Source organism: Naegleria fowleri (assembly GCF_008403515.1).
Source record: "Naegleria fowleri strain ATCC 30894 chromosome Unknown tig7, whole genome shotgun sequence".
In the NCBI taxonomy this organism is placed as follows: Eukaryota; Heterolobosea; class Eutetramitea; order Acrasida; family Naegleriidae; genus Naegleria; species Naegleria fowleri.
The window spans coordinates 917968-942700 of record NW_025407939.1 but is presented as its reverse complement, the minus strand read 5'-3'; the positions used below and the strand labels follow the sequence as shown (position 1 = coordinate 942700).

The window sequence follows — 24733 nt, the reverse complement described above, 5'->3', positions numbered from 1 at the left end:
TAAGGCATGGGAAGCTGCCTTTCATCAACTTCCATCATACTGGAGCATCAAAAACATAAACAATACATTGCTCAAAATGATACCCACTCCTTCTTCTCTCTACCCATACGATCCCCCAGACACTCCGCAGAATTAAAAAGATCCACTTCCAAACCAAAGAGACATTCCAGACGGAGAGGCCTCTCCAACGTCTCTCAATCCCAGCCTCAACCATTAACTCAAGCCCCTTCAATAACACTTTCTCAGTCATCATCGGGTGCTCCTTCAACGAAGGCACTCAAAGAGTTCTCAAAAAGTTATTTGGGAACAAGACGAGATGAAACCACACTCGAAGATATTTCCTCTCTTTCGGACGGAAGAGGGTTTTCATTCAATAGTCGAGGAAGCAATTCCTCTCTGGTGCTTCCAAAAGTGCCTTCCACAACAAGTTCAGGCCTTAACAAATGCGCAAGCAACATCTCCACCGGCTCAAAAGAAGGAGCACATGCTCTCCTGACTGTGGGCTCTACCTTGTCTAACAGCGATCGAGGAGTGTCCTTGAAATCTATTTCTTCGCATGACAGTAAAGGAAAACTGCTGGTTCCTGGAGTAGTAGAGAACAGGAGATTGAGCACCTTGGAATCGGGCTCACAGAAACACTTGAATTCATCCACAGCGGTCAATGAAGATTCTCATGCGACACTTGCCACCAGGACAAGCCAAAAACATGTGCTCAATGAACAAAAAGAAGATCCTTCGAAGAATCAAACGCAACAACCATCCACAACATTAACACCCGTAATCACCATTCCCTCATCAAAGAATTTGTCTCACCTCAAAAAACGACGAAACACAGATGTGACATCCAATGTGCCTCGTCTAATTGTTTATGATACCACCAATAGCTCTGACTATTTAACTGCTGATCGAAACGAAAATACAACCTCTGACAATGAAGAGGATGAAGACTGCTATATTTTTGCTGACTCGTTTTACTTTGGTTCTTTTGAGGAGATCGGAAATTCTCCCTCGAAAAGCAGAAGTTTCAATGAACGAAACAAAAATCCTAAAGTCATTCATGCATTTTCTCTTAGACAAGGAATTGAAGTTCCAGACTCTGACTCGGACGATACTGATAGCCAAAGCTCAGGTATTTCGCAAACATTTTCATTCTCATCTTCCAATGTGAGTGACTGTTACAATTCGAGTCATTTAGGAGCATTTGCAACAGAGGATGAGATGAGGAGATTTGAAATGGATGAATACATTAACCTTAGAACTATAATAGCTAATGAGGAATTGGAACAACTAAAGCTCTATGAATTTCCTCCTTGGGCCAAGAGATTTTCGAGCGAGAATGATGAGGCAAAGGACGACGATCACTTTTCGTGAGGTTGAAGGTCTGTCCCAACCACTGTCTTTGATTGTTGTACTTTTACTTTGACTTTTAAGGCTCAACACAACTTGCGAAGCAAGGGAGTCCCAAGTTCACAATTATCGAGTTGTGAACAGCTGGAATGAGAGAGCAACTTTTGAAAAAATGCTCGAGTTAGTCCACCGAAACCCTGAAACCAAACACGATTTGACTGTTTTTGAATTTAATGAAAATTCTACTCATCAACCCGTTGAAAAATTAATAATTTTTTGTCACGGAGCTGGAGGGCGTGCTGGTCAATTCGAAACTGTTTGTTCTCTGTTGTCGGAAAAGCATAAAGATTGGCATTTGGTTGCTCTCGATCAAATCGGACACGGAAAGAGTTTTTCTTCTGATAAAACCTATGATAAAGAGGATTTTAAATTCGATAACTTGTATTCAAATCTAGAATTTGTGGTCAATCATTATAGGAACAAATACGAGAAGAATGGTCACAGTGTCGAGCTCATAATAGTGGGTCACTCTGTTGGCAGTGGTCTCGCGATGAAATATACCATCAAACACAAAGACATTGTAAAGAAATTGATACTATTAGGAACGAAGGAAGCCGCTCCAGGTCAATCTCCTGTGTGGATATTACCTGTCTTTGCTTTAAATTTGATGAGAGGAGTGTTTAGTATGAACTTTAAGAAGTTAGCTTATCACACTTCCACTAGTGAGGAAATTATTGAGAAAGAATCTGAATGCACTAAAAATAATACCATGTTCATGATGAAGAGCATTTGTACTCAATTGGAATGGCCAACTCATGATGAAATTGCATCCATTAAAACCCCAACCTTAGTGATTGCAGGTGAAACGGATGGATTGACACCACCTGAAAAGGGAAAACTCGTGCATGAACTAATTGAGGGCAGTCAATTTGTTGTGCTGGAAAACACGTCACATAACATGATGATTGAGAGACCCTCTCTCGTTGCTGAGACTATTGAGAAATTTTTAACCTAGGAGGTTGAGAAGTGTGGAAGGTGAGACGGTATTGGTCGAATTTTTATTGGTGTTATTATGTCATGTTATTAACAGATCGCATATGTATCGTTATCATAGATAGGAACAATGGGATACATTAATTGCTACAGTGAACTTGCATAACGAGCTCAATTACTGACCACTTCAAAACTTATGGTGACTTCTCCAGAGTGTTGCTTCTTGGTCAACATGTACAACTTGTTCGAATAAATCGTAATCATGCAATGAAATATTGGAAAGCACAGCACTGCCACTCCCAAGAAAACGGACAAGTAAATAATCATGTTGTAATTATAGGTTGTGAATGATCGATATTCATCATTCACACACTGAGCACGATTCAAATATTCCTCTGTGTCCAAAGCTTCTCCAAACCAAAATAAATGCTGATACGGCACGATTGTCACACATCTCTCCAATTTGTTGGTTGCATCAATATTAAACATGTTTTTTTCTGGTGAGTTTCCAAACACCAAATCACTACCATAATAGATGGATTGAAATAAAGCACAACATTTTGTAAATGTTCGATTCATGCCAAATATTGGTGCACTTCCAATAGCAAGAAACACAACCACATAGCAACACAATGCACAGCTCAACACCAAGCAATGTCTACAAACTTTTGTTTCTCTCTCTCCCAAAGCAGCTGGATTCTTCCTTCTTCGATACCCCCCATGCCAAATGAGAAAACTTGCTAAACATGACAAAAAAGCAAATCCAACAAATGCAGGATACAGATAAATTCCAGGAAAAAATTCATCGGAGAATGTTGGGTAGGGAACAAGTGGTGTGGCCGAGTTAGTAGGAGTGGTGGTGGTGGTGGTGGTCGAATTTGCCAAATTCACATTCACACTAAATGCATTGGATTGTAAGGTAAACATGTCAATAATTTGTTGAGTAGAATTCAATAAAGATGATGATGTCAATAAAAATCGAATCACATGTTGATACATTTGTGCTCCGGATAAATTTTTCACACTTCTCACAAATGACTTGTTCGGTGGCGAACCAGAATTGACCACCACATTGGTGTCAGGTCGTATGGTAGCTTGTAACCATGGATTTGAATCCTCATTAGGATGATCGACCATATAAGTAATTTCAACAATGGTCACAACATTTTCAGAAATTGGTCCAACAACAATATTAAAACTCATCGTTCCATTCAGAGATGAAATGGGGAAAAATGAAAGCGAATTCATTTGCAACATGTTCAAAGTGGTGGCAAACGTTGCTTGTGAGTTCAATAGTAATGAATTTGCTTGCATGATTCGGTCGTTCATGAATTCTTTTTTTAAAGATAATTCTCCAAAAAGAGGAAGAGCAAGTAATGATGGCACGAGAGGAATAGAGAGAGTGGGCATACAAAGGAGGAGCATCAATGTAATTAATACCATTAGGAAGATGACACCAATAATGAATTTCACAAAGTAATGATTGGTCAGGAATGATTTTTCGGACCAAGTTGTCTCATCCATGATATGAAATGTTGAATGAGAAATCAAATCAGGTGAGGGTAAGGATGTTGGCGATTGTGGATTGGCATTGGTTGGATGGTGTTGATGAGGAGCATCAACTCTCGAAATGAAATTCGTTATTGAATTCGAGTTTGCTGTTGATGGAATGGAATCATGTATGCCAAATGTCAACCTCCCATCGTTATGGTCCGATAGAGAGGACGTCATGATGATGTTTTGATGGTGCTTTCTGGCACCATCTCTGTGACTCGACATATGTTGAGAGTTTTTGTTTTCTTTTGTGTCAGCTGTTACTCTTTTTGTACTATTTCAATCACAAACATCGCTCATAAGTGTTTGGCATACTTTCTATTGTAATAATGAAATGCATGTGGTTCTAGCCTATCTTGCTGCGACATCTTTTCTCATGATCCTAATTTACAAATTGAAAGGAAGAAACTTGCACTACACAAAGCGGTCTCACTCTCCAAACAAGCATGTTCCTTAAAAATTCTCCTTCAATTTATGGCAAACATGCCATTCCGATCCCATCGCCACCTTGTGTATGATCCGACATTTGTGGGGTGCCAGATGATTTTCCAATTTCCTTATCAACTCAATGTTGCAACTGTTGTGTGTCCATGCATGCAGGTTGTGCCCCTGCCAATGAATTGTTTCAGCACCTTTTCTTTTGAATGGGTTTTAAAGAACTGTTCTTGCAAAGGGTTTGTCCTTCATGCAAGTTGTGGGGAAAAACTATTTGACAGACGTGTCACTTGTCTTTTGCAATGTATGGACATTGACACATCGAAATGAGTTATGGCTACAGAGAGGTAAATAGGGTAACCACAATTCTAACAGTCAAACCCAAAACTAGAACAAACAGACAACAACTCTTGCCTCCACCTCGTTTGAAACTACCTTGCGAAACGCAACAACTTCTTTCGATAAAAAGGTGGCGATAAGAAGAAAACAAAGAAATCTTTTCTCAAAGGTGAGCTAGAGGTGTGATTTTCAAACATCTTTTCAAGAATACCGAAAGCATTCGTCACCAATAATCACGGATCACAACTGTGAAGATTGTTGTATTTCTGAAATTTTCAAAAGAGTCACTTTACTTTTGATCAACAACGAACGTTGATTGTAGAGAGTGTTTCGTTTCATACAGCATCTTCATCACGCAAAATTGTCGTGACAATTATCATCACCACATTGCCAAAAGACTTAACACTCAGTAGTATCATTTTCTAGTAGTCGGATCATAGAACCAAAGAAGCAGTAGTAATAATAGAGCACATCTTTCTCGAGAATCATTCATACACACACCTTCTCTCATCATCAACTTCATGTTCGGCTTTACAAGTGAATCCACCAGTCGTAGTGATAATTTGAATTACTACACTCCTCCTCCGAGACATCCTGCATTTAAATCCTCTCAGCTCTACGAAACAACACCACATACCTTCTCTTCCGAGGAAGCATCGTCGCCAACAACATATGTGCCCAAAACATCCTCTCAACAACAAGCCGACTCATCTTCGGTGGCAAATTCCGTCCTGCCTATTCAACTTTTAATCCTCAACTCGAGCTTTACGCCCATCTTGGTATCGGGAGGAGGTTCCTCGAGCTACTTTGCAGAGACGTCCTCTTCCTCGTTTCTCAATTCTTTTGGAAACAACAATGCCAATACGTCAACCATAACGAACCACATGACGACCTCCACAACAATAGCAACATCCCTTTCTCAACAACCTCCAGAGAGTTCAACAACAACAACGAGCCAGGAACAACAACAACAACATTCCATTATTACCACCCCCATCATCTCTTTCAACTCCTCCTCTAACGATGTCATGACGAAAAGTTCATCCGTGGCCACGACCCATAAGGACAGATCGGCTGCCTCTTCAATGAGTAGCACGAGTAGCAACAGTACAGGAACAACTGGTGCAGCCACCACCTCACTTTCCATCCTCTTTCAACAACACCAACAACAAAAGGCCATGAATTCATCATCTTCTAACAACAATAATTGCCTCAATAGTGTTATTAACACAGAACCCATCTCCTCTCTCTTACTTTCATCTCTGAGTGGTGCTTCAGGAAGTGGTGCCAGTGCAACCGGAGCCTTAACACCAAGATCAGGCTCACAATGGACAGGTAGTGGCACCACAAGACGGCCTCAATCGGCTCGCTACACCTCCTCCTCTACTGGTGCTACGAGTGGTGGTAGTGGTAGTAGTGGTAGCGATCAACACAAGTTATCGTTGTCCACTTCCAATCATTCGCTGGGAGGAGTCAGTTCTGGAACCGGCGTGGGAAGTGCTGCAGCAACCTCTTTCATATCGAGTAAGAGTGATGGAGCTGCCTCCACCACAGGTTTGTACTCGAAAAACAGCAGTAGCAACATGCATGAATTGGAAGGGAGCAACCATTCCAATTGGGCCACTTCCAAACAATACCGAGATGGCATGGAACATATTCACAAATTGAGAGAGAAATTTATGGAACATGTCGGAGCCTTACATTGGTGGAATGGTGGTGGATCTACAAATAATAACGGTACTAATCATACGAATAATAATAACAACAACAACCCTAGCAATAGTAACAAGAGCAGCAACAACAACAGCTCTCATTCTCCAACTCCTAATAATCTTCCTTCCTTCAAAGACTCTTCCGAAATCAAAAAACAACGATCCATGATGGAGTGTGCCAGTAAGCTTATTTTTTTGGATGAATTCTATGATGCCCTGAATATGCGAGTGAGAACTTTTGAGACCATTAAGGACGTGATTCAAAGTGTGGAGATTTTGTGTAAGAGATTGTTGAATTTTGCAGAGAAGAAACAAGGATATGTTCGATCCTCTTGTTCTTCTATGCAGAGAGGTCATGACCACAATACTGATAATTCTAATAATCACGATGGTCAAGCAAGTAGTAGTAGTAGTAGTGGTGGTCACCACACAAGACCTCAATTGTCCACTGATGAGATGGGAATCACGTATCAACCTGTTTTATCCTCTCCATCTACATCGTCACAATTTGGAAAGGAGATCTCTGAAGAGATGGAAAAAGACATGTCAAGTAGTCCTATAGGTCATCATCATCACCACCATCACTACCACCACTCAAAAACTCATCGAAACCATCCACAACCATGGTTGGATGTTCCTCATTTGAAAGAATTTGTCAGTGCCATGGAACAAAATCGATTGTATCCATGTTTTCAACATGAACGATTGAGAGATTTATTAATCACCTTATGGCTTGAAATTTCCAAATGTGAATCAGGTGGTGAAGAAAAGATGAATGCCTTTTTTAATTTACCCATGAAGAGAGCCATTGTCGATTCAGATCGTGTGAATAATACGTTGGAAAATTCGAATCGAAATTCCATGAATGCCTCGACCTTACTTGCCTTAAATGAAAAAACAGGAGTTGAAACTCTTTTCAATTCTAGCATCATGAGAAAGGAATCTTCCAAATCGTGGTCATTGGACAAGATTTTTCACATTGAAGAGAATACAGCAGATCGACTCGCCAATGATATCAAGATTTTAACAGACATGTTTTTGATCGAATTGGAGGATGTGTTAGCTGTATTTCAGGAGAAACATTCGAAATTTGTTAAAAATTGGATGACAGAGGCCTATGAAAAGTGTTTACTTCCATTTCATGCCATACAAGCCATTAAGAAGAGAAAGGACACACTCAAAACACTACGCAATGAATTTGTATTCGAAGAGGATGATTTTGAGGCAAAATATGTCATTGATAAGGATTGGCGATTTGTTTGGAAACTTTGTGAACACACTTCCGATTGGAGACTCAATTCAAAAAACCTTCCACTTGTTCTCTCATTTTCCTCCGTTGAAAATTATAGCAGCATGCCTGATATGAGACTTACAAAATTTATTGGCTATGTGGATTATTCTCTCGAAAATGTCATGAGAGCGTATTGTCACGACAAGACACTCGATTGTATCTATTCCAGTAAGGTCTCTTGGCATGAGTATTGTAAACCATGTGCATCGAGTTCGATAGAGAAATATCCCACAGCGATTATGACCACAGTGAATGAGTCGAGTGGACTTTTTAAAAAGCAAACGATGGAAATGGTGGTTTCAGGAAAGACTAAATTTATTGGTGGTGAAAATATGACTGAACTTTTTCAAGGTGCTTTCTTTTTCAAATCGTGTAATCATTTGAAAAATACCAAAGAAGGAAAATCAGATTCAGATTCGAAATTAATATCGATAGGAGCCAGATTTTTCACAAAAATTGATAATTGCAGGACTAGGATTATTGAAGTGAAATTTAGTCGAATTGTTGGATTTTTAAAAAAAACCTTCCTCTTTCCAATCAATATGAAAAAAGAAATGGGTCTCTTTTACTCAAGTATGGTTGAAATTTTGGAAAGAGAGCAAGAACAAGGTTTTCCCATAGCATCCAGTGATGATTATTTAATGAGAATTATTTGTGACTATGCAAAATTATATTGTCGTGTTGATTTTAAACTTAAATATACAAGCATGGACGATGATATTGTGCTGTAGTACAAGTTCAAAGAATAAAGATGTAATGGGAATGGCATGTTGGCACCTGTCACATTCGTTCAGATGATCAAAGATTTTGTTTCAACAATGGATAAAAAGACTTGTCACCTACACACACATTTTATTTCCAAAATGAAAAGAACGACTTGAGTGTGCTAGTCGCTGTGTTTTCGTTGTTGGTCTTCTTTTTCTTACGACTGTCCAAGTCGTCATCAAACAAGTCGTCGTCATTCTCCTCTTGTTCCTCTGCAGAAATGGACCCTTTGTTTTTAACCACTTGTCCTCCATCGTGATTGATACTCGAAGTGGATGGTGCCACAAGAATTTCTCTGTGCTCAATGTTGTCGAGAAGAGGTGATGATGACGATTTCAAAGTGTCAACTGCACCACCATGTTCACCATCGTCAAGAGTAGTTGCTTCTGCACTGATTGCAGAGACTTTTGGACTTGAAAATGACGATGGTGAAGTGTCCTTCTTTGAATGGTTACTACTGCCGAAAACAGAGTCAAATAAGGAAGAGAAGAAGGACGGCTTCTCATTCTTGGCTCGTAAATACTCACGAATGGCAAAAAGACCTTTTTCACAAACATCTGGTGGAGGTTCAGCCAACGAAATGCAATTACTGACATCCAATTCCACTAAATTCACTAATTTCTCAATACCATTAATTTCAGCTAAAAGTGGACAATCATTGAGAAGGAGAGTTTGAAGACCAGTGAGACAGGAAATTTCTTCAGGCACAGATTCGATGAGTGTTGAGCTCATACTCAACCGTATTAAACGAGTGAGTGGAGACGTATGTGAAATGGTACTACTTTTCACTTGTTCTCCAAATAGAGCTTTAGGAAATTCTCGAATTCCTCGACAAAATCGCAAATCCAACTCTCTTAAATTGGTCAGTTCAGCAATCGTTTCAGGTAAGGTCGTAATTTTGGAGCCATACAAGTCAAGACAGGTAAGATTTTTCAATTTTCCAATTTCATCTGGCAGGTATGTGAATGGAACTTGGTTCAAAGAAAGAGATTCCAATTTGGAAATGTTAAAAATGGGAGGTGGTATGGTGTGGATATTTGGATTGTGACCCAATTCTAAATGAGCAAGAGTTCCCAGTCGTTCCATGTTTCTGTGAATTTCCAATGCAGATATTTTGGTTCCGTTCAGAAATAGAGTATTCAATTTGGTTAAATTCTCAATCTCTTCAGGTAATTCATTGGTAATTCGATTATTCGACAAAATTAAAATTTCTAACATTTTACAATTGCATAATTGTTTTGGAAATCTGTTCAACCTATTTCCTGCTAAATTTAAATATTCTAATTGTGTTAAATTATTCCATAATTGTTTTGGTTTTCCAATTTCGTCATTCAATAAATTGAATGTGGTGAGTTTGTTATTCGCCATGGAAAGATATTTAAGTTCTGTAAGAGTATTGAGAGATGTTGGTAACTTTTTCAATCCCATGGCATCCATCACAAGTTTTGTGAGTCTATTTAATGACGAAAAAATATCATTCGGTAGTTTTCCAAATGTGATACGATTATTCGAAATATTCAACTCTCTCAAATGTGTCAATGGAGCTAAGAGACTGGTTTCAATCATTCGCAACTTGTTACCATTCAATTTGAGTTCTGTACAATACAAGCATTGCTTGATGAGGTGGAAAGGGATTTCAGGTTCTTGATGATGATTGAGTTTTTTCTTTTTTTGAAAAGAATTTGTACAAGTCAAATGTTTTTTTGCCATGTTGTGACGATGTTAGGCCACTACCAATAATCTGAGAGGAATATTTAACAATCCAATTTTCAGCGTAGATTTGTCTCACATCCAATGGATTAAATCCTGGAACATCAAAATCTTCGACTGAATCGATGGTTAAATATTTGTTTTTCTTTCGTGCTTTCGAGAGAGTAAAATTATAAACTTGTGAAGACGGTGACGACGACGACGGATCAGTCAAAGGCTCTTTCATTTCATGATTATGCAAAACTACGTGTTGTGTTGGTGATAGAACATCATTGTTTGACTTCGTGTCATTAATCAAAATTATGTGTTCCAGTGGCTCATCATCATCACTATTGCTCAAAAATTCCTCATCATCGTCCTCATCAGAAACAAAAGATCCAAAACCATCATTACTCAACGTTGGTGTATCCAAATGATGCAATGTAGGTAAGTGTTTCAATTGTTCGGGATTTTCTCGTAAATTATTGTAATAACTCTTATTCCTATCAAGATCTTGAGATTCTACAGTCGATGGAGAGGAAGAAGAAGAAGGAACCATTGTTGAGTTTATTCCTTCTGTTTCTATCAAACTACCAATCGTTCCCGATGATGAATTCAAATGATGATGATGATGAAAATTAAATGAATTCAAAGTTGATGTTGCGAGGATGGCATCTCGGAGTGGTGGCGATGAGATTGATTGAATGGAATCACCGCCACCACTTGATGAGGGATTATTCGGAGAGGAGGAGGATGAAGACAAGGAAGAGGATGGCGTCGGTTGACGTTGTGATTGAATCATTTTTTTTGTTTCAAGAGCCAAAAATGGGAGGGTTGTTGGTTTGGTTCATGTACAATAACAATTATTATTTATTAATAATGATATTTCTTCGAAAACAGTTGGAAACAAAGTAATCAACAGACATGACACGTCAACATGTTGCGACAATGAATTTGGAATTGTTTAGATTAGGTCATTTTACCAAGATGAGAAAATCAACGTTTAGAGATGACGATTCTCAATTCTTCCACACTTGTCCCCCCTGAGCTTATCGCTGAATTGTTTCAATTCCATCAACAATTCTTCTCCTTCATTCCAAAAAGAAATGTCACTCTCGAACCATAAACCTTGGAGTGGATTAAGGATTGCAATTTTTTGAACTTCATAACCCTGTTGTCGAGCGAGATGAGTGTAACAAAGTAATTGCAAGACCCAATTTAGATCCACTTCTTTGGATGTAGAACACTTAATTTCCACAATCGTATGTCCATCAATGATTAGATCCACTTCTCCAACAATTCGGTCCAGTCTTGAGAAATTGACGTTACTTTGAATTTCCTCAGAGACTTGATTCATGAGATGTGGAATGTATACATGTTGTAGATTATCCAACAATTCAGAATATGAATGATTCATAATCGACTCCATATTAATCAAATATTTTTGAAAAGGGAATGCAGAGAGATATAGTAAGCGAGTTCTTCCCTCTTTAACAATGGCCTCACATTTGCTAATTTCCCAAATGCAATTTAAAATTTTAAATGAACTTTTTGATTCATCTTTGAAGATTTTGTAATTTTGAAACATGTGTTGTTCAAACTCTTTAGGTAGTGCATTATACACAAACACAGGTAATTCTTCCATGGATCCAATTTTGAGCTCTTTTGACTTTGCTTCAAGTTTGAAGACCACAGACCTCATTATTGCTTCATCATTTTGTTCGACATGTTTGAATATGTTTTGTAAATGACCATGTTCTTGCAGTAAGGTATTGAGAGTGGAAAAATATTTAGAGTAGATTTGGTACTCGGCTGTCGAGAGACTAACATAATTAGTGGCAAGTTCAAAGTATTTGCTCGAGAATCCACCAGATCTTGGATATTGTTCTGCTACCATTCTACAAATTAGTGTATCTTTTTCATAGAACAAATTCAATATAAAAAAATTAAATGTCATTGTGATGAAATTGTGTTTTCACAATATTGGTTATTCAAAATTTAAAGTAGGACCTACCTAAAAAAGTTCCAAAATCAGGATACAATTGATTATAGTGAACTACCTGGCAATAAGAAAATTTTGTCGTGACGAGTTGTTGTTGTTTGAATTGTAGTGAAGGCAGGTAACCCTTTTGCCGAAGAGTGTCAATGAAGGCACCATTGATCCCACAAATCATCTCTGTAACTGCGTATGGATTTTTAGTGCCCAAATGTCGATCAATGTGAACGTCACTTCTTGCATGAAGTGGGTTAATGTTTTCCGTTACATAGAGAGAAGTGTTCAATTCTCTCAAGTACCTAAGGTAAGTGGGTGTTGTGTGTTCATTAGTACCTCCAGTATGGTCAGGAAATGTGAAATATAAATGTGTTTTTGCTCTTGTGATGGCCACATAGAATAATCGTCGTAACTCTGCTTCATCATTTGATTCTTTCCAATACTTGTCTGTTGCATTAATGATATAGACAATTTCCCATTCCAATCCTTTGGCCTTGTGTATGGTAGTGAGACAGACCTTTTTTGCCAAGGAAGGCATTCGTCGAGAATCTTTTTTCATATTGTCCATGAGAAGGACGTGTGGAATGTGATGCTTGGCAAGTTCAGATTCGATATCATAGAGTCCAAAATTAGAATGGCATAAAATTGCAATTTGATCTAGTGGAACTCCTTGTATGATATGTCCTTTGATAGATTCTAATAAGTAATTGGTTTGTTCTCTTGCACAACATCGAATGGTTGGCAAGTTGCCACTACTGCCTCTGGTTGAAAACATATCTTTTGGAATGTTTTCCTTATTACATGCAAGTGATGCATTGGCCAAATTAACAATTTCTTTTGTGCTTCTAAAATTGGTGACTAAATTGTGGACGACAGTGTTCCCAAAATTCTTGTGAAAATTCAAAATGTGGAACATGTTACTACCTTAATAAGTCAATAAACATAAGAACATGTTGTGTGAAAAGATGTAATGGAATAACATTCAAAACATTTTCAAAAAACGGATGTCCAATAAAACAGTTTCAAAAAACATTCCAATTCGACAAAATCAATTTCAAAGTATTACATACCTCTCCATGAATAAATGTTTTGAGAATCATCACCAACGGCAATAATTTTTGTTCCTCGCTTGTAAAATTCTGAAAATATATCCATTTGAATATCATCCAGGTCCTGAAATTCATCAACAAATAGATATTTGATTTTCGAGCAAATCTGATCAGCAACTTCGGGATTATTGATTAATATATTTCTGAATCGATATCCAATTTCTTTGACGCTCAATAGAGTGTTCGAATCCACTACATAATCATAGCTACCAAATTGCTGTAAATACTTGTTCGATATGCTATCAATGGTTCCAACTTCAACGTTCGTTTTTCTCTTTCCCAATAGTTTTATCAAACGCTTTTTCATTTCATGTGCTGCCTGTCGCGTAAAAGTGGTTAACATAATTTCTTCTTCCTTCACATGATGTGCTTTCACCAGGTACAAAATTCGGCATAGAATCGTGGTTGTTTTTCCACTTCCAGCGCAAGCTAATACCAACACGTTTTTGTCAACACTCTCAAAAACTACTTTCTTTTGTTCATCATTCAATGATAAAATTTGTTTGTCATTCATTTTGAAAACAATCTCTTCTTGCACATTTTCAGATGATTTTGTTTTACGAGGACTTGTTTTACGAACATGTGGTTGAGTGAGAGTGTTGCCTGATTCAATGATTTTAGACTTTTTCGTTGTGGTGATGTGTTGATGTTCATCATGAATACAAGTTAGTTCTGAATGCTTTTTCCGAGCTCGTGATGATATCTTTTCTCCACTACTTTTAATGGATCTCGAATAATTCCCGGAATGATTGCAAGCATAACTTTGATGAAATAAGGAATGATGATCATTGGTATAACCAGAAAATAAGGATGATTTTGGTGTATTGCTCCTCAAAAAAACCAAAGGCATCCCGAACTGTTTCTCGCCCACCAAACCAGACTGAGCTGCTCTTTTGGTAAACCCAGTCGTCTTGAACAAGCGTAACATTTTTTTTGATTGAATTTTTCTTGAACTGAAATGAATTTCAGTTCATTTTTGATTATTAAAAAAATGTTTCAAAAACAAATCTCTCCTTCCTCCTACCGATGGACTCAAGAAAAAATTAAATATCTCAAAGCACTGGTGGTAAACGATGGAGGAGAAAGTGGCGACAATCATCAGGGCAACAGCTCTTCAATAAATCTCTCCGGTCGCGATTGGAATGCCATTGCACGGGAATTAAATGAAAAATTCGGAACTGCTTTTTCGGGACAGAGTTGTCAAGATGCCATGACTCGATTTCAATGGATTGAAAACTTGAGTAGTGATATGTGGGCGTTGATTTTTTCGTTTCTCAATTTGAATGATTTATTTGGGAGTGTAGAGAGAGTTTGTAAAAGTTGGAGATTTGTATTATTGAGCGAGGATTGTGATTTTACTGTCTATGGAGTGTTGGTGAATGAAATTGCTAAATTTTGTGGTTTCTCAAATGCCACACAAATTTGTATGATTATTCAAAACGAAAAATCTAAAACCAATCGAGAACTTGTGAAAGAATTTTATTTACAACCATTGAAAAAACAGATTTACACATCAGAAGCATTTACTACCTATTTAGACAAAGGAGGAGTCATTGATATTTGGATGTTGCGTCCATGTGAATTGTTGAACATTTTATTGAAACATCAAATCTCACCCACCGATCAAGGATCATATGCCATGGAAATGATTCACAAATATGCGCTCATGAGTTCCATCAGTGGATGGCATGAAAACGAATTTATTTCTATTGCCGCCGAGGATACGAAACGTATCATTACCTTTAACAGCTATCCACAAAACCCTTCTCCAAAAATTTCAAACCTTTCTCATGGTATTCTATTACGTGAAATGATGCAACATCTCAAAACATGGAGAGCACGATTTGGCAAGAAATTCTTGACCTTCTTTCAACCGATCAATGACTGTTCGAGTGTAGAATATGATCTAATGCAAGAACCAACATTGGTGGATACCAAGAGCGACACTGATACAAAGGAAAAAGATATTTTTGATCTTGCAGGTGACCCACCCTATGCTATGAAAGATGCATCTCATGAAATTTCACAATTAAGGTCAGAATTATTTGGTGAGGAATATTCATGTACTGTCTATGAATGGAAGGCAACAATGGCAACAAACAGTGATGACGAGGCTGAAGAGACATGGTCAACCTATTGGCTGTCTGGAATGGAATGGTGGGGAACGTATGCATTTACTATTTATAATCATGAAAAGAGAGTGTTTTTTGTGGCCACCGCAAGCACTTCGGATTAGTTCTGTGCACACGTTTTATTAGAAGTGTCGCAACATTGTCAACCTCTCTGTCATGCTGCCATCTTTTGATTCCATAAATGTCCATCAAAAAAAAATTTATTGAGAGTGTGATTGACCCCAAGTGGGATCGGTCATCAAAAGCCATTAAAAACGTTCAGTTGTCGAATCTTAGAAACGTGTCTGTTTACGTCTAAATGTTCGAATCTCGATTGGATCATGGCCGTGTGAACATGGTTTCCTTTCTTTGTGGTTATTCATAAAATCACGAGTTTCTGACAAGGTTTGGGACAGAGGTTGCCTGGACATATCATCAAGCTTTTTCATAATACGCGTCAACTGTTTTTGAATCAGATTAAAACGCTTTTCGTGCTCAACTAAAACTTCTTTAAATTCATTCATAAAATCTTTAAATTCATTCATAAAATTGGTATTATCCTCTTGTTTCTTTGTTGGAACGGAATGGGACTTCTATTTTTTGCTAAGAAATTCAGCTGTTGATGTAAATTGGATTCTTACTGGTTTTGGATAGGACTTTAAACCAAAGCCAACCATAGAGGTTGCAATAAATTTTTTAAGATTATCTCTGTTGTTTGTGTCGTAGTAAGCAATATTTGGGACGTTATGAAAAAGATTAGCAGGTCTTTCAACAATCTTGAGCTTCTTTTCTTCAAAAGGAATACCAGCCTTAATACAGATTTGTTGGGTGATTCTTTTGACATCCTGTACTGAGAAGTTGTCTCTAAAAAAGAATGAGGCATGATTTGCAACTTCAGTAATCAATTTCTCCACAGTTTTGTATTCCTCAAAACCATTTTTCTTACATACTGCATCATCATTCTTTGTACCAACTGCAAGTCTTACTTTGTAGGTTTTATTTTCTTCTGAAAAAACCACATTCATTTCCTTTAGATTGAGAATATATGACCAAGCGTTTTCAATTACCCAACTGACTTTTTTAATCATATCTTTAGGGGTCCGAGTGTGGAATTTAACAGTGAATTCTGAATGAAAGTTAAAATTCATAAGGCTTACGAAGTATTTACAAGGGGACCTAAGCTTGACGTTCAGATTGTTAAGGATTACCATAATTTTTTCAATGCTCTTTTGATCCTGAGCTATAATATTCAGAACGTTTGGTTTACGCATTGTCACATACCAATCAGTTATGAAATTGTAGACTTGATCAATAATGTATTCACAGAAATTAACTGTCACTTGGTTTTGAGTAAAAACAGAAACACTTAAATTGATGTCCTTGGATTGGGAGTTTTTGGAGGTGTCGTTTAATGTTTTGTTGGCATTTGTTACCTGATGGCGACAACAATTCAAAACCCACAAATACAAGACCTATCATTGGCATTTTGGCACAACCGACACTTTCGGGAAAGATTTCTCGATTTGGTAAATATTGATGCTGCCAAAGTCAAGTTTGTTGAGAGTTCTGGAGCGAGAGTGGTACCGATTAGGTTTGATTTACCTGTTCAGCAATAAGAGAATATTTTGAACAAATGAATGGATTGTTGTTACCGGGAGGAGCGATTGATTTGGTGGATCATTCGACACATGAATTTACGCCATATTTAATGTCTCAACAATTAATTGTGAGATGGGAAATTGAAGCTTTTCATTCAAAACAAGATTATTTTCCAATTTGGGGAACTTGTATTGGCATGCTAAGTTTGGCACTTAGTTTGGCCAATGATTCCTCTGTCATGGAGAGTGGTTTTGATTCTGAGAATATGGCCATTCTATTGGACTTTACTGTGAATAATCAAGAATTATTGTACAACACACGCATGTTTTCTTTGGAGTCTGCTCCACTTGGTGACATGTTAAACTTGATTCAAACATTGGGAGCAAAGAATGTGACCTTCAATGCACACAAGGATGGAATTTCAATAGACAAATGGCTCGGAAATGAATAATTGAACAAGCATGTCAAGTTGTTGTCCACGAATCTTGATAGAAAAGGAAGAAAATATGCAAGTCTTTTTGAGCATGAAATTTATCCAATTTATGCCTCACAATTTCATCCTGAAAAGGCAATTTTTGGATGGAACACTGAAGAAGTGATCAATCATTCGTATGAAAGTGTCACCACCAACACGTTCTTTGGAAGATTTTTCGTTAATGAATGTCGAAAGAATTTCCACAGATTTAAATCGAGTCAAATCGAAGATGCTGCTCTCATTTATCACTACAATCCAGTTTATACATATGAACTTGTTCGAGATTTTGAGCAATGTTATTTTGTGTAATATTAGCATACTTTGTGTACTTTATTTGAGAAATAATACTCGATTCACTTTGATCGTCAAGTTCACAAAATATTTGAGAGTTGTTGGAGTTGTAGAACAGCATTCTGCTCTGTTTGAGACCAAGGATCTAAGACAACTACCTAAATTTCAATATTGGAAGACCTTTGGATTTTGATACTTTCAAAGCAAATATATCTACGTGTATGGTAGTTTATTAACAAGTTAGAAGTTAGAATTGATCTAGTAAATCATACTCAAGGTTGTTGAGATGAGTTGGAGAATGAGCTCCAAGCTGCGAATAAGTGTGGTGATGGTTGTTATGAGAACAAATATTCTCCCATTCTTTCATGACATCCTGTGGATTGAGTGGACGCAGTGGTAAATTCTGATCTTGATGAGTTGAGGTGTTGGTTGTGGCTGAGGCATTTGGTTGGTTGGCAGTTGCATTGATTTCATTCATTTCTTTGGCGGATTGATCCATTCCTGCGTCATCATTTCCTGAAGACAAAAAGAAATTGTCCATATCTAAAAGGAGTGACATGTCTTGTTGATGATCGTCCTTCTCTGCAAATATGGACAATGGTGACGAAACATGTTGGCTAGCACTTGTATCAAATTCATCCCATTTTGCATTATTTAGGTTGCAACCATTGTTGTTTCCTGTTGGAACTGTAATTGATTCTTCAAACACACAATCCTCGTTCAATAACGATTCAAGCATGTCATCAAAATCGGAAGTATCTTTAGGTTGACTAGAAGACACTTGATTCGTGTGACTAGTACTACTCTGTTGGAGACCATGATCCACACTCGTCTTGACAGGATACGAAGTTGACATTTGTTGAAAGATACCTTGTTGTTGAGCAAAATAGGATAAATTTTGGTAGGGTTGAGATAAGAGGATCTCTGGTTGCTGCTGCTGTGCATGTGAATTCAACAAATTTGGAGAGCTCACAGAATAGGTCAATAACCTATTTCGCTTCATCGAATTCTCTGAGTTTTGATCATTCATGTTGACATCTATCATTGAAGCATGATTATTTGCATTGTTAACATTCATTGAACCATTTCCATTCATGAACAAACCATTGTTGGGATTCAATACATGCTGATGGAGAGCTTGACCAATGAGTGCATGTGGTTGACCATATAATGAAGAAAGTTGATCCTCAGAATTCAACTCATTGTAAGATAAGGAAAATTTCTTGTTTCCAACCTCTTGCAATTGTTGATTGGGTTGTAACAAATTTGATTGGCTCAGCGCAGCTGCCAACGAATGCCTATCCAAATTTAGCAGTGGATTCTTCTTGGAAAAACTTGAAGATTTTTCAATTCCTCTTCGTGCAGGTGACCCATTGTTTGGTGTCACACCTGTTGTGTTCGAATCAGCAACACTCGCCGTTGCTGCTGTCATCACTTGAGAAGTACTTGAATGAGATTTTGGTGTTTTTTTCATTTCCAATTCAAAATAGTTATTCTTAAAATTTCCCAACCCTGAATGTTTTTTCATTCTCAATGAAGTGGCTGTATGAAGAGTTGAGGCAGAATGTTGTTTTTGAGTTTTCAAAGAGGGAGGTGACTTGAGAGGATTCGTGCTTGTCGTATTCGAAGGTTGAGGTGTCGAAAATCCATTCGCATGCGAACCACTTGAGAGAAGATTCCTTTTAGGAGTTGAAGGAGCACTGAGATCATAATTTGGAAATACACCTCGCTGTAACACGTCAGCAGTGGTCTCGTTGATAAACATCAAGTTATTTGTGTTGTTGTTGTTACTGTGATTCGAAGAGTTGGAAGATGAAGAATTTGTGTGACTCGAATTTGGACTCAAAGTTGGAGAGGTAGAATTTGTGACAAGATAATTGTAACCATTTGGTGAGAGAGTCATGTTGACAGCTTGATTCTGTCGTGTGATAAGGTCACCCTTGACAGTCGTTGAAGGTTGACAGTTGCAAAGGTAGGACGACAAGTAGATTTATCAGTAACAACAACAACCACATAAATATATCAAACTGAAGCAGCTTCTTTTTAAATTGAAACTTACTTGTTGCATTGACAAGTTATAATTTTGATTCGCTATTTGCTCTTGTTGCTGAAGCATCTTTTGCAAACCATAATTATGATTGCACTCCTCCACCAATTGCAGATGTTGCTGAAGTTGAGGAAATACTTGATGGAGAGATGGAGAGATGGAACCATTCGTGATGGACAATCCTACTCCTCCAACTAGAGTTGAACCCTGATGGTGGTGATTCATCATCAAGTTAGGACTCGAATGATTCGAGAGAACGCCTCCTCGAGAATGCGACGAAGACGAGTTCAATACTTGCAAAATGCTTGTGTTTTGAGAGGATGACATTTCATCGGAACAAGAAGAAATACGAGTAGACCAATTGACTACTATTTGAAATAATTATTCGACAATTGGTGTAGCTTTGAAAATGCTTTTTGATGATGAAGAAGAACAATAAATGTCGTCGTGAAGGCAAGAATGCGCGAAGAAATTTGGAGTTCTGTGTCAAGAGGGTCAACAAAGCCTTGCAATGTCCGTGTGGGGGTTCTTTCCGAAAAGACGCGCAAGAACAAATCAAGTGGCAGTTGACGTTTTTTTATCTCTTAAAATTTACAGTGGTTGAGGTTCCATCTCCAACCAACAACAACAACATGTTCTCCATCAAGTCCTGGATACATGACACATTCACACAGTCCGCTCCACCACAACAAAAGTGCTTCTCATTATAAGAAATGGACTTGTTTGAAGTGTTGTGACGTTTCAAGAGATGATTATGGTGAGAAGTATAGGTCATTCCGAAGATCTCAGAGTCTGTCTGCAGAATAATCAGAAGCCTGATCGTCGACCTGGATTCTGGTTTTCATTGAAAAATCTGAAGGGAGAACAGTTTTTCTCCAGCTAGTCAACGATTTTTGTTCTTCTCTTGGTCCTCTCTGTCCACTGTTTCATTTGCTTAGTGGTCACAGCCATTCCTCAATAAATACCCCAAATTCGACGCGTGGGGTCAAAGATTTGACGTTATTCCAAACTCTCATGGTGGATTGTATTTTCGCTCGTCAACTCTGGTCTCGACATTCCCTTAATTACAGAATTTGTGGATATATACATGAACATCCGAACTTCCGTTCTTATGGACAACAATCTCAACATAAAAACGTATCGTTATGGAATGAACCACTCTAACGATACTGATAACAACATCTTCCAACAAAAACACTGGAAATCCATCCTTAAAGAATACAATGTGAACGTCAAGCTTAACAAGGAAAAGTTTTCGCTTGATCGACTAGACAGTACCAATTTTGAAATCCATCCTGATGGCTCCTGTCAGGATGGTAAAACAGGAATGGGAATCAATATTTACAACCTTTCATCCCCGAACACACCACATTCCTACTCTCACTTAGAATTCATAATGAATATTCCAAAATCACAAGAAAAAGAAATCTGCAAATCACCTTTAAAAAGGTAAAAGGACACCTTGACTTTGAAAATATCAAGGTGGACAATTTAGCAAAACAGAGCCTCTAGCAAGATGCAATCTTTGACATCAAACAATTATTTGGTCAGCAACGCTTGTTAATCCACTCTGGAATTTTCATTTTCAACGGATGGACATTATTGGATAGATCCGAGTGCTAGGATGATGGATTTGTTCCGTCCCTCGTTTATTGTTGTTCGTAATGAATGTCCATAAGTAAGATAACATTAATGGACGTTTAATCTGAAATAAAGAAAGAGAAGGTTATTCGTTTAATTTTAAAATTTTTTTCGTCAAGAGTTCGATCAATTCATCTTTTTTTCTCAATTCTTCGTCTTTTTCTTCCAACCTTTGATCTTTGTTTCTCAATTCTTCATCTTTTTTTCTCAATTCTTCATCTTTTTTTCTCAATTCTTCATCTTTTTCATCCAATTTTTGATCTTTCTTTTTTAATTCTTGATCTTTCTGATTTAACAGAAAGCGTAACATTGAAATCTCATCATTCGATTTCGTATTGGATGCTGATTCCCATGGATAAATTTCTTCCATCTGTTTGCCTGAAGTTGAAGGTAAACTTTTGTTGGAGGAGTGGGTGGATGATTTGGAACGGTATGAAATGACTGATGAGGTTCCTTGAACCATAAATGTAGTCATATCTTGTTTGGGGGTGGAGGGTGAGGATGATTTTTCACGAATTGGGTTTGGAGAACACACAATTTCTTTCTGTCGATCAATAACAGATTGCCAATTAAGAGAATGAAATAATGTTTTAGCTTTCTCAATCATTTCCTCTGAAGTTGAAACAAGATCAAATGCTTTTTGTTCTGATGTTGTATCTGATAGAGATTGAGTTTTAGGCCAATCTTTTTCTTTAATCTTGTTCAACTTGTAACCCTTTCTTTTTGGAATATTTGTTTTAACCATTTCATAACCAGGAACAAGATTAGTTATATCGACCACACATGTCTGACTTGTAATTTTAAGCATTGTTTCCAAAAGCTTACGCTGCAAAAAAAAAATCTGACGAATCCGTATCTTTAGATAACACATTTTCCAACACAATTACAATATCACTCTCACCCGAGCGTTCTTGAGGATAACAGTGAAGAGTTCCAAATAATCCATCGTCTTGTATAGTGATTCCGATAGTTCTTTTGAATCCCCTTGGAGGTGATCGAGTTTTGATGGTGAAAGTAAGTTTAAACATTTTTTTCAAAATTACGATTAAAAATTTTTTAGCGCTAAAAATTCCAAAACTTTTCAAGAGCAACACAGAGAAGGGAAAAAAACTCTCAGCGTTTGAGACATTTCTTTCACTACTCTATTTCAGAACAAATCATCACATCGAATGGTCTTTGAGATTTCCTTCAATATATGTCATGATCAAGTTTTAAAGTGAGGAATACCATTGTGATCTTCAACAATAATTGGGCGAAACACTTCCAACAAAAATGCTCAAACATCACCTCTTTACATGTCCATCACCACTATCACCCAACCACAACAACAACGATGATTGAAAATCAACATGATCAAACCATTGACGAGATTGATTTCTCGGAGGAAGAGAAAAACTAACACAGAGTCAAATAGAGAAGAGAGAGAAAAATCTAGTCTTTATAAAGACATCAAACACTCCAAATCTTTATGCGCCAACGGACTTGTAGACACAAATAAGTACATTTATATTGAACAGACCAAGTCAGTGGAACAAAAGTTATTGCCTCGAATTGAAAGAGGGGAATTTTGCATTCTAATAGCACCAAGCCAATCAGGAAAGACTTCGCTTGTAGTTAATTCATTAATGCCCAGGCTCAAAGAAATTGGATATCTACCAATATATGTCAACATTAGAAATGTAGTCTCTATGTGCGGAGAAACGACCAAAAAAGGAGAATCTACAACTTTCTTTACCTGTTTACTGAAAGCTATAAACATAGCTTTGAAAGTGGAACTATACGCTCCAACTTTAGAAGACTTGTTTTCCCAATTATATGGGCCTTTTAAAGACGAAAAGGTGGTCCTAGTGAAGGACGAAATAGATTCGATTGCAGAGCTTGAGAGACTTGAACGAGCACGTTTTTTGGCTAGCCTGTCGGCCATAAAACAGATGAAAATGAGTTACAGTCTTTATTCCTGTGTGGCTATTACAAATTGGGTTGGTGAACACTTTGGACAGACCATTGGAAATTCTCCATTCAACGTTACCAATCTTGTTTATGGAGACTATTTTACTAGAGAAGAAGCTGATTTGAAAAAGAATTGAAAAAGCAAATGATGAAACCTATAAGAGACCATATCTACAGCGTCACTTTGGGAGCACAAGGACAAACTGTCATGTTAACACAGTACTATGAAATGACATGTAGAAAGAAGAGCCATCTCAGTGAAACACAATGGTATGCTGTTTATATCAACAGCAAAATTTGGGAATATATTTCAACCTTCCAAAACTTTGAAAGAGTCACCAATGTTCTTCAAGATGAAGCTGTTGCATTTAGTCTATTGAATTGGTTAAAGAATAACATACAGAAACCCGATGACGCCATTATCAATATTGATACTCATCAAATATTTTGAGAAAGAAGGACTTTTTATTGTTGGACTATGCTTCTCCATTCATTCAAAGATATATCCTTGAACGAATAATCGCCAAACCTTCCTTTACACCCCTAACACAGCTTCCCCTTTTACCAAATGGAGACTTTGATTTTGCTACTTGTTTGAAGGAAGTGATAAAAATTATGGATCGTTGGTCTTTGGTGATTGGAAATGACACAAAACAAAACCATTTCACAAGCCAATACCCAAAAGGTGCAAAAGAGATTCTTTATCAAGTTGCCTTTGAAAACGCCTTTACTAATTTAATGAAGGACTTTTATGTCAGGATTGTGCAACAAAAAACAAACAATAACCAACCAAAACAGCAATGTGATTCAGTAATTACTATTAGTAATGAGCATTTGATACTTGTCGAACATTGTGCAAACGTTTGTGTTAATGCAAAAAGAAATGATAGAAATACTTTGAGTCACCACATCCAATAAAAGATTATGCTCGGTATTGAGGGAATTATGAATACAAAGATCAATAGGAAACAAACAATAGTGTGGCATTGGACAACAGTTCCATATGGAAAAGATCAACATCCTTACGAATTTCCTGAAAGCTCTGATCATGTGAAGATTATTTATGTGTATCATGATTCATTATTTTCAACTTTCAGTATTGTAACAAGAGAAAACGGTCAAGACAACGTGGTTACTGAATCTATTCCTATTGATTTATCTTTTAGGAAAGATATTCCTCCAAAATCTTACCAAATGCAAACTCAACAACAAGAAGCACTAAAGTTCTCGTCGCCTGAGAAAAAACTTATATATAACTGTGATGAGATATGGAAAGGAGGTAGGAGGGAGTAGGATGGTAATTCTTTCAAACATGTCAAAAGAAGAGATCTTGAAACTTGCCAAAGTCAAACTTAAATGCAACGACATTGTTTCCCTACGCACTGTTGAAAA

The 24733-nt window shown here is 37.4% G+C and overlaps 14 protein-coding genes across 14 annotated transcripts; 7 read left to right on the top strand and 7 right to left on the bottom strand.

Moving 5' to 3' along the window:
• Positions 1-6: 6 nt before the first annotated feature.
• FDP41_011150 (uncharacterized protein) lies at positions 7-1371 on the top strand (the record flags this gene model as incomplete). Its single annotated transcript, XM_044701528.1, has 1 exon — positions 7-1371. One exon carries the CDS (start codon positions 7-9, stop codon positions 1369-1371), a length of 1365 nt encoding a protein of 454 aa, XP_044567885.1.
• Positions 1372-1519: 148 nt separating this feature from the next.
• FDP41_011149 (uncharacterized protein) lies at positions 1520-2362 on the top strand (the record flags this gene model as incomplete). The annotated part of the gene is made up of 1 exon (XM_044701526.1): positions 1520-2362. One exon carries the CDS (start codon positions 1520-1522, stop codon positions 2360-2362), a length of 843 nt encoding a protein of 280 aa, XP_044567884.1.
• A 149-nt stretch (positions 2363-2511) lies between these two features.
• FDP41_011148 (uncharacterized protein) lies at positions 2512-4071 on the bottom strand (the record flags this gene model as incomplete). Its single annotated transcript, XM_044701525.1, has 1 exon — positions 2512-4071. The coding sequence occupies one exon, from the start codon at positions 4069-4071 to the stop codon at positions 2512-2514; it is 1560 nt and encodes a 519-aa protein (XP_044567883.1).
• Positions 4072-5189: 1118 nt separating this feature from the next.
• On the top strand, positions 5190-8402 carry FDP41_011147 (uncharacterized protein; the record flags this gene model as incomplete). The annotated part of the gene is made up of 1 exon (XM_044701524.1): positions 5190-8402. One exon carries the CDS (start codon positions 5190-5192, stop codon positions 8400-8402), a length of 3213 nt encoding a protein of 1070 aa, XP_044567882.1.
• Positions 8403-8523: 121 nt separating this feature from the next.
• FDP41_011146 (uncharacterized protein) lies at positions 8524-10002 on the bottom strand (the record flags this gene model as incomplete). The annotated part of the gene is made up of 1 exon (XM_044701523.1): positions 8524-10002. The coding sequence occupies one exon, from the start codon at positions 10000-10002 to the stop codon at positions 8524-8526; it is 1479 nt and encodes a 492-aa protein (XP_044567881.1).
• A 70-nt stretch (positions 10003-10072) lies between these two features.
• FDP41_011145 (uncharacterized protein) lies at positions 10073-10927 on the bottom strand (the record flags this gene model as incomplete). Its single annotated transcript, XM_044701522.1, has 1 exon — positions 10073-10927. One exon carries the CDS (start codon positions 10925-10927, stop codon positions 10073-10075), a length of 855 nt encoding a protein of 284 aa, XP_044567880.1.
• Positions 10928-11128: 201 nt separating this feature from the next.
• Positions 11129-14155, bottom strand: FDP41_011144 (uncharacterized protein; the record flags this gene model as incomplete). Its single annotated transcript, XM_044701521.1, has 3 exons — positions 11129-12039; positions 12140-13042; positions 13189-14155. 3 exons carry the CDS (start codon positions 14153-14155, stop codon positions 11129-11131), a joined length of 2781 nt encoding a protein of 926 aa, XP_044567879.1.
• A 63-nt stretch (positions 14156-14218) lies between these two features.
• On the top strand, positions 14219-15463 carry FDP41_011143 (uncharacterized protein; the record flags this gene model as incomplete). Its single annotated transcript, XM_044701520.1, has 1 exon — positions 14219-15463. One exon carries the CDS (start codon positions 14219-14221, stop codon positions 15461-15463), a length of 1245 nt encoding a protein of 414 aa, XP_044567878.1.
• A 468-nt stretch (positions 15464-15931) lies between these two features.
• FDP41_011142 (uncharacterized protein) lies at positions 15932-16426 on the bottom strand (the record flags this gene model as incomplete). The annotated part of the gene is made up of 1 exon (XM_044701519.1): positions 15932-16426. One exon carries the CDS (start codon positions 16424-16426, stop codon positions 15932-15934), a length of 495 nt encoding a protein of 164 aa, XP_044567877.1.
• A 545-nt stretch (positions 16427-16971) lies between these two features.
• FDP41_011141 (uncharacterized protein) lies at positions 16972-17388 on the top strand (the record flags this gene model as incomplete). The annotated part of the gene is made up of 1 exon (XM_044701518.1): positions 16972-17388. The coding sequence occupies one exon, from the start codon at positions 16972-16974 to the stop codon at positions 17386-17388; it is 417 nt and encodes a 138-aa protein (XP_044567876.1).
• Positions 17389-17950: 562 nt separating this feature from the next.
• On the bottom strand, positions 17951-20077 carry FDP41_011140 (uncharacterized protein; the record flags this gene model as incomplete). Its single annotated transcript, XM_044701517.1, has 2 exons — positions 17951-19642; positions 19763-20077. 2 exons carry the CDS (start codon positions 20075-20077, stop codon positions 17951-17953), a joined length of 2007 nt encoding a protein of 668 aa, XP_044567875.1.
• Positions 20078-21476: 1399 nt separating this feature from the next.
• On the bottom strand, positions 21477-22199 carry FDP41_011139 (uncharacterized protein; the record flags this gene model as incomplete). The annotated part of the gene is made up of 1 exon (XM_044701515.1): positions 21477-22199. One exon carries the CDS (start codon positions 22197-22199, stop codon positions 21477-21479), a length of 723 nt encoding a protein of 240 aa, XP_044567874.1.
• A 541-nt stretch (positions 22200-22740) lies between these two features.
• Positions 22741-23478, top strand: FDP41_011138 (uncharacterized protein; the record flags this gene model as incomplete). Its single annotated transcript, XM_044701514.1, has 1 exon — positions 22741-23478. The coding sequence occupies one exon, from the start codon at positions 22741-22743 to the stop codon at positions 23476-23478; it is 738 nt and encodes a 245-aa protein (XP_044567873.1).
• An 11-nt stretch (positions 23479-23489) lies between these two features.
• On the top strand, positions 23490-23792 carry FDP41_011137 (uncharacterized protein; the record flags this gene model as incomplete). Its single annotated transcript, XM_044701513.1, has 1 exon — positions 23490-23792. The coding sequence occupies one exon, from the start codon at positions 23490-23492 to the stop codon at positions 23790-23792; it is 303 nt and encodes a 100-aa protein (XP_044567872.1).
• Between the last annotated feature and the right edge of the window lie 941 nt (positions 23793-24733).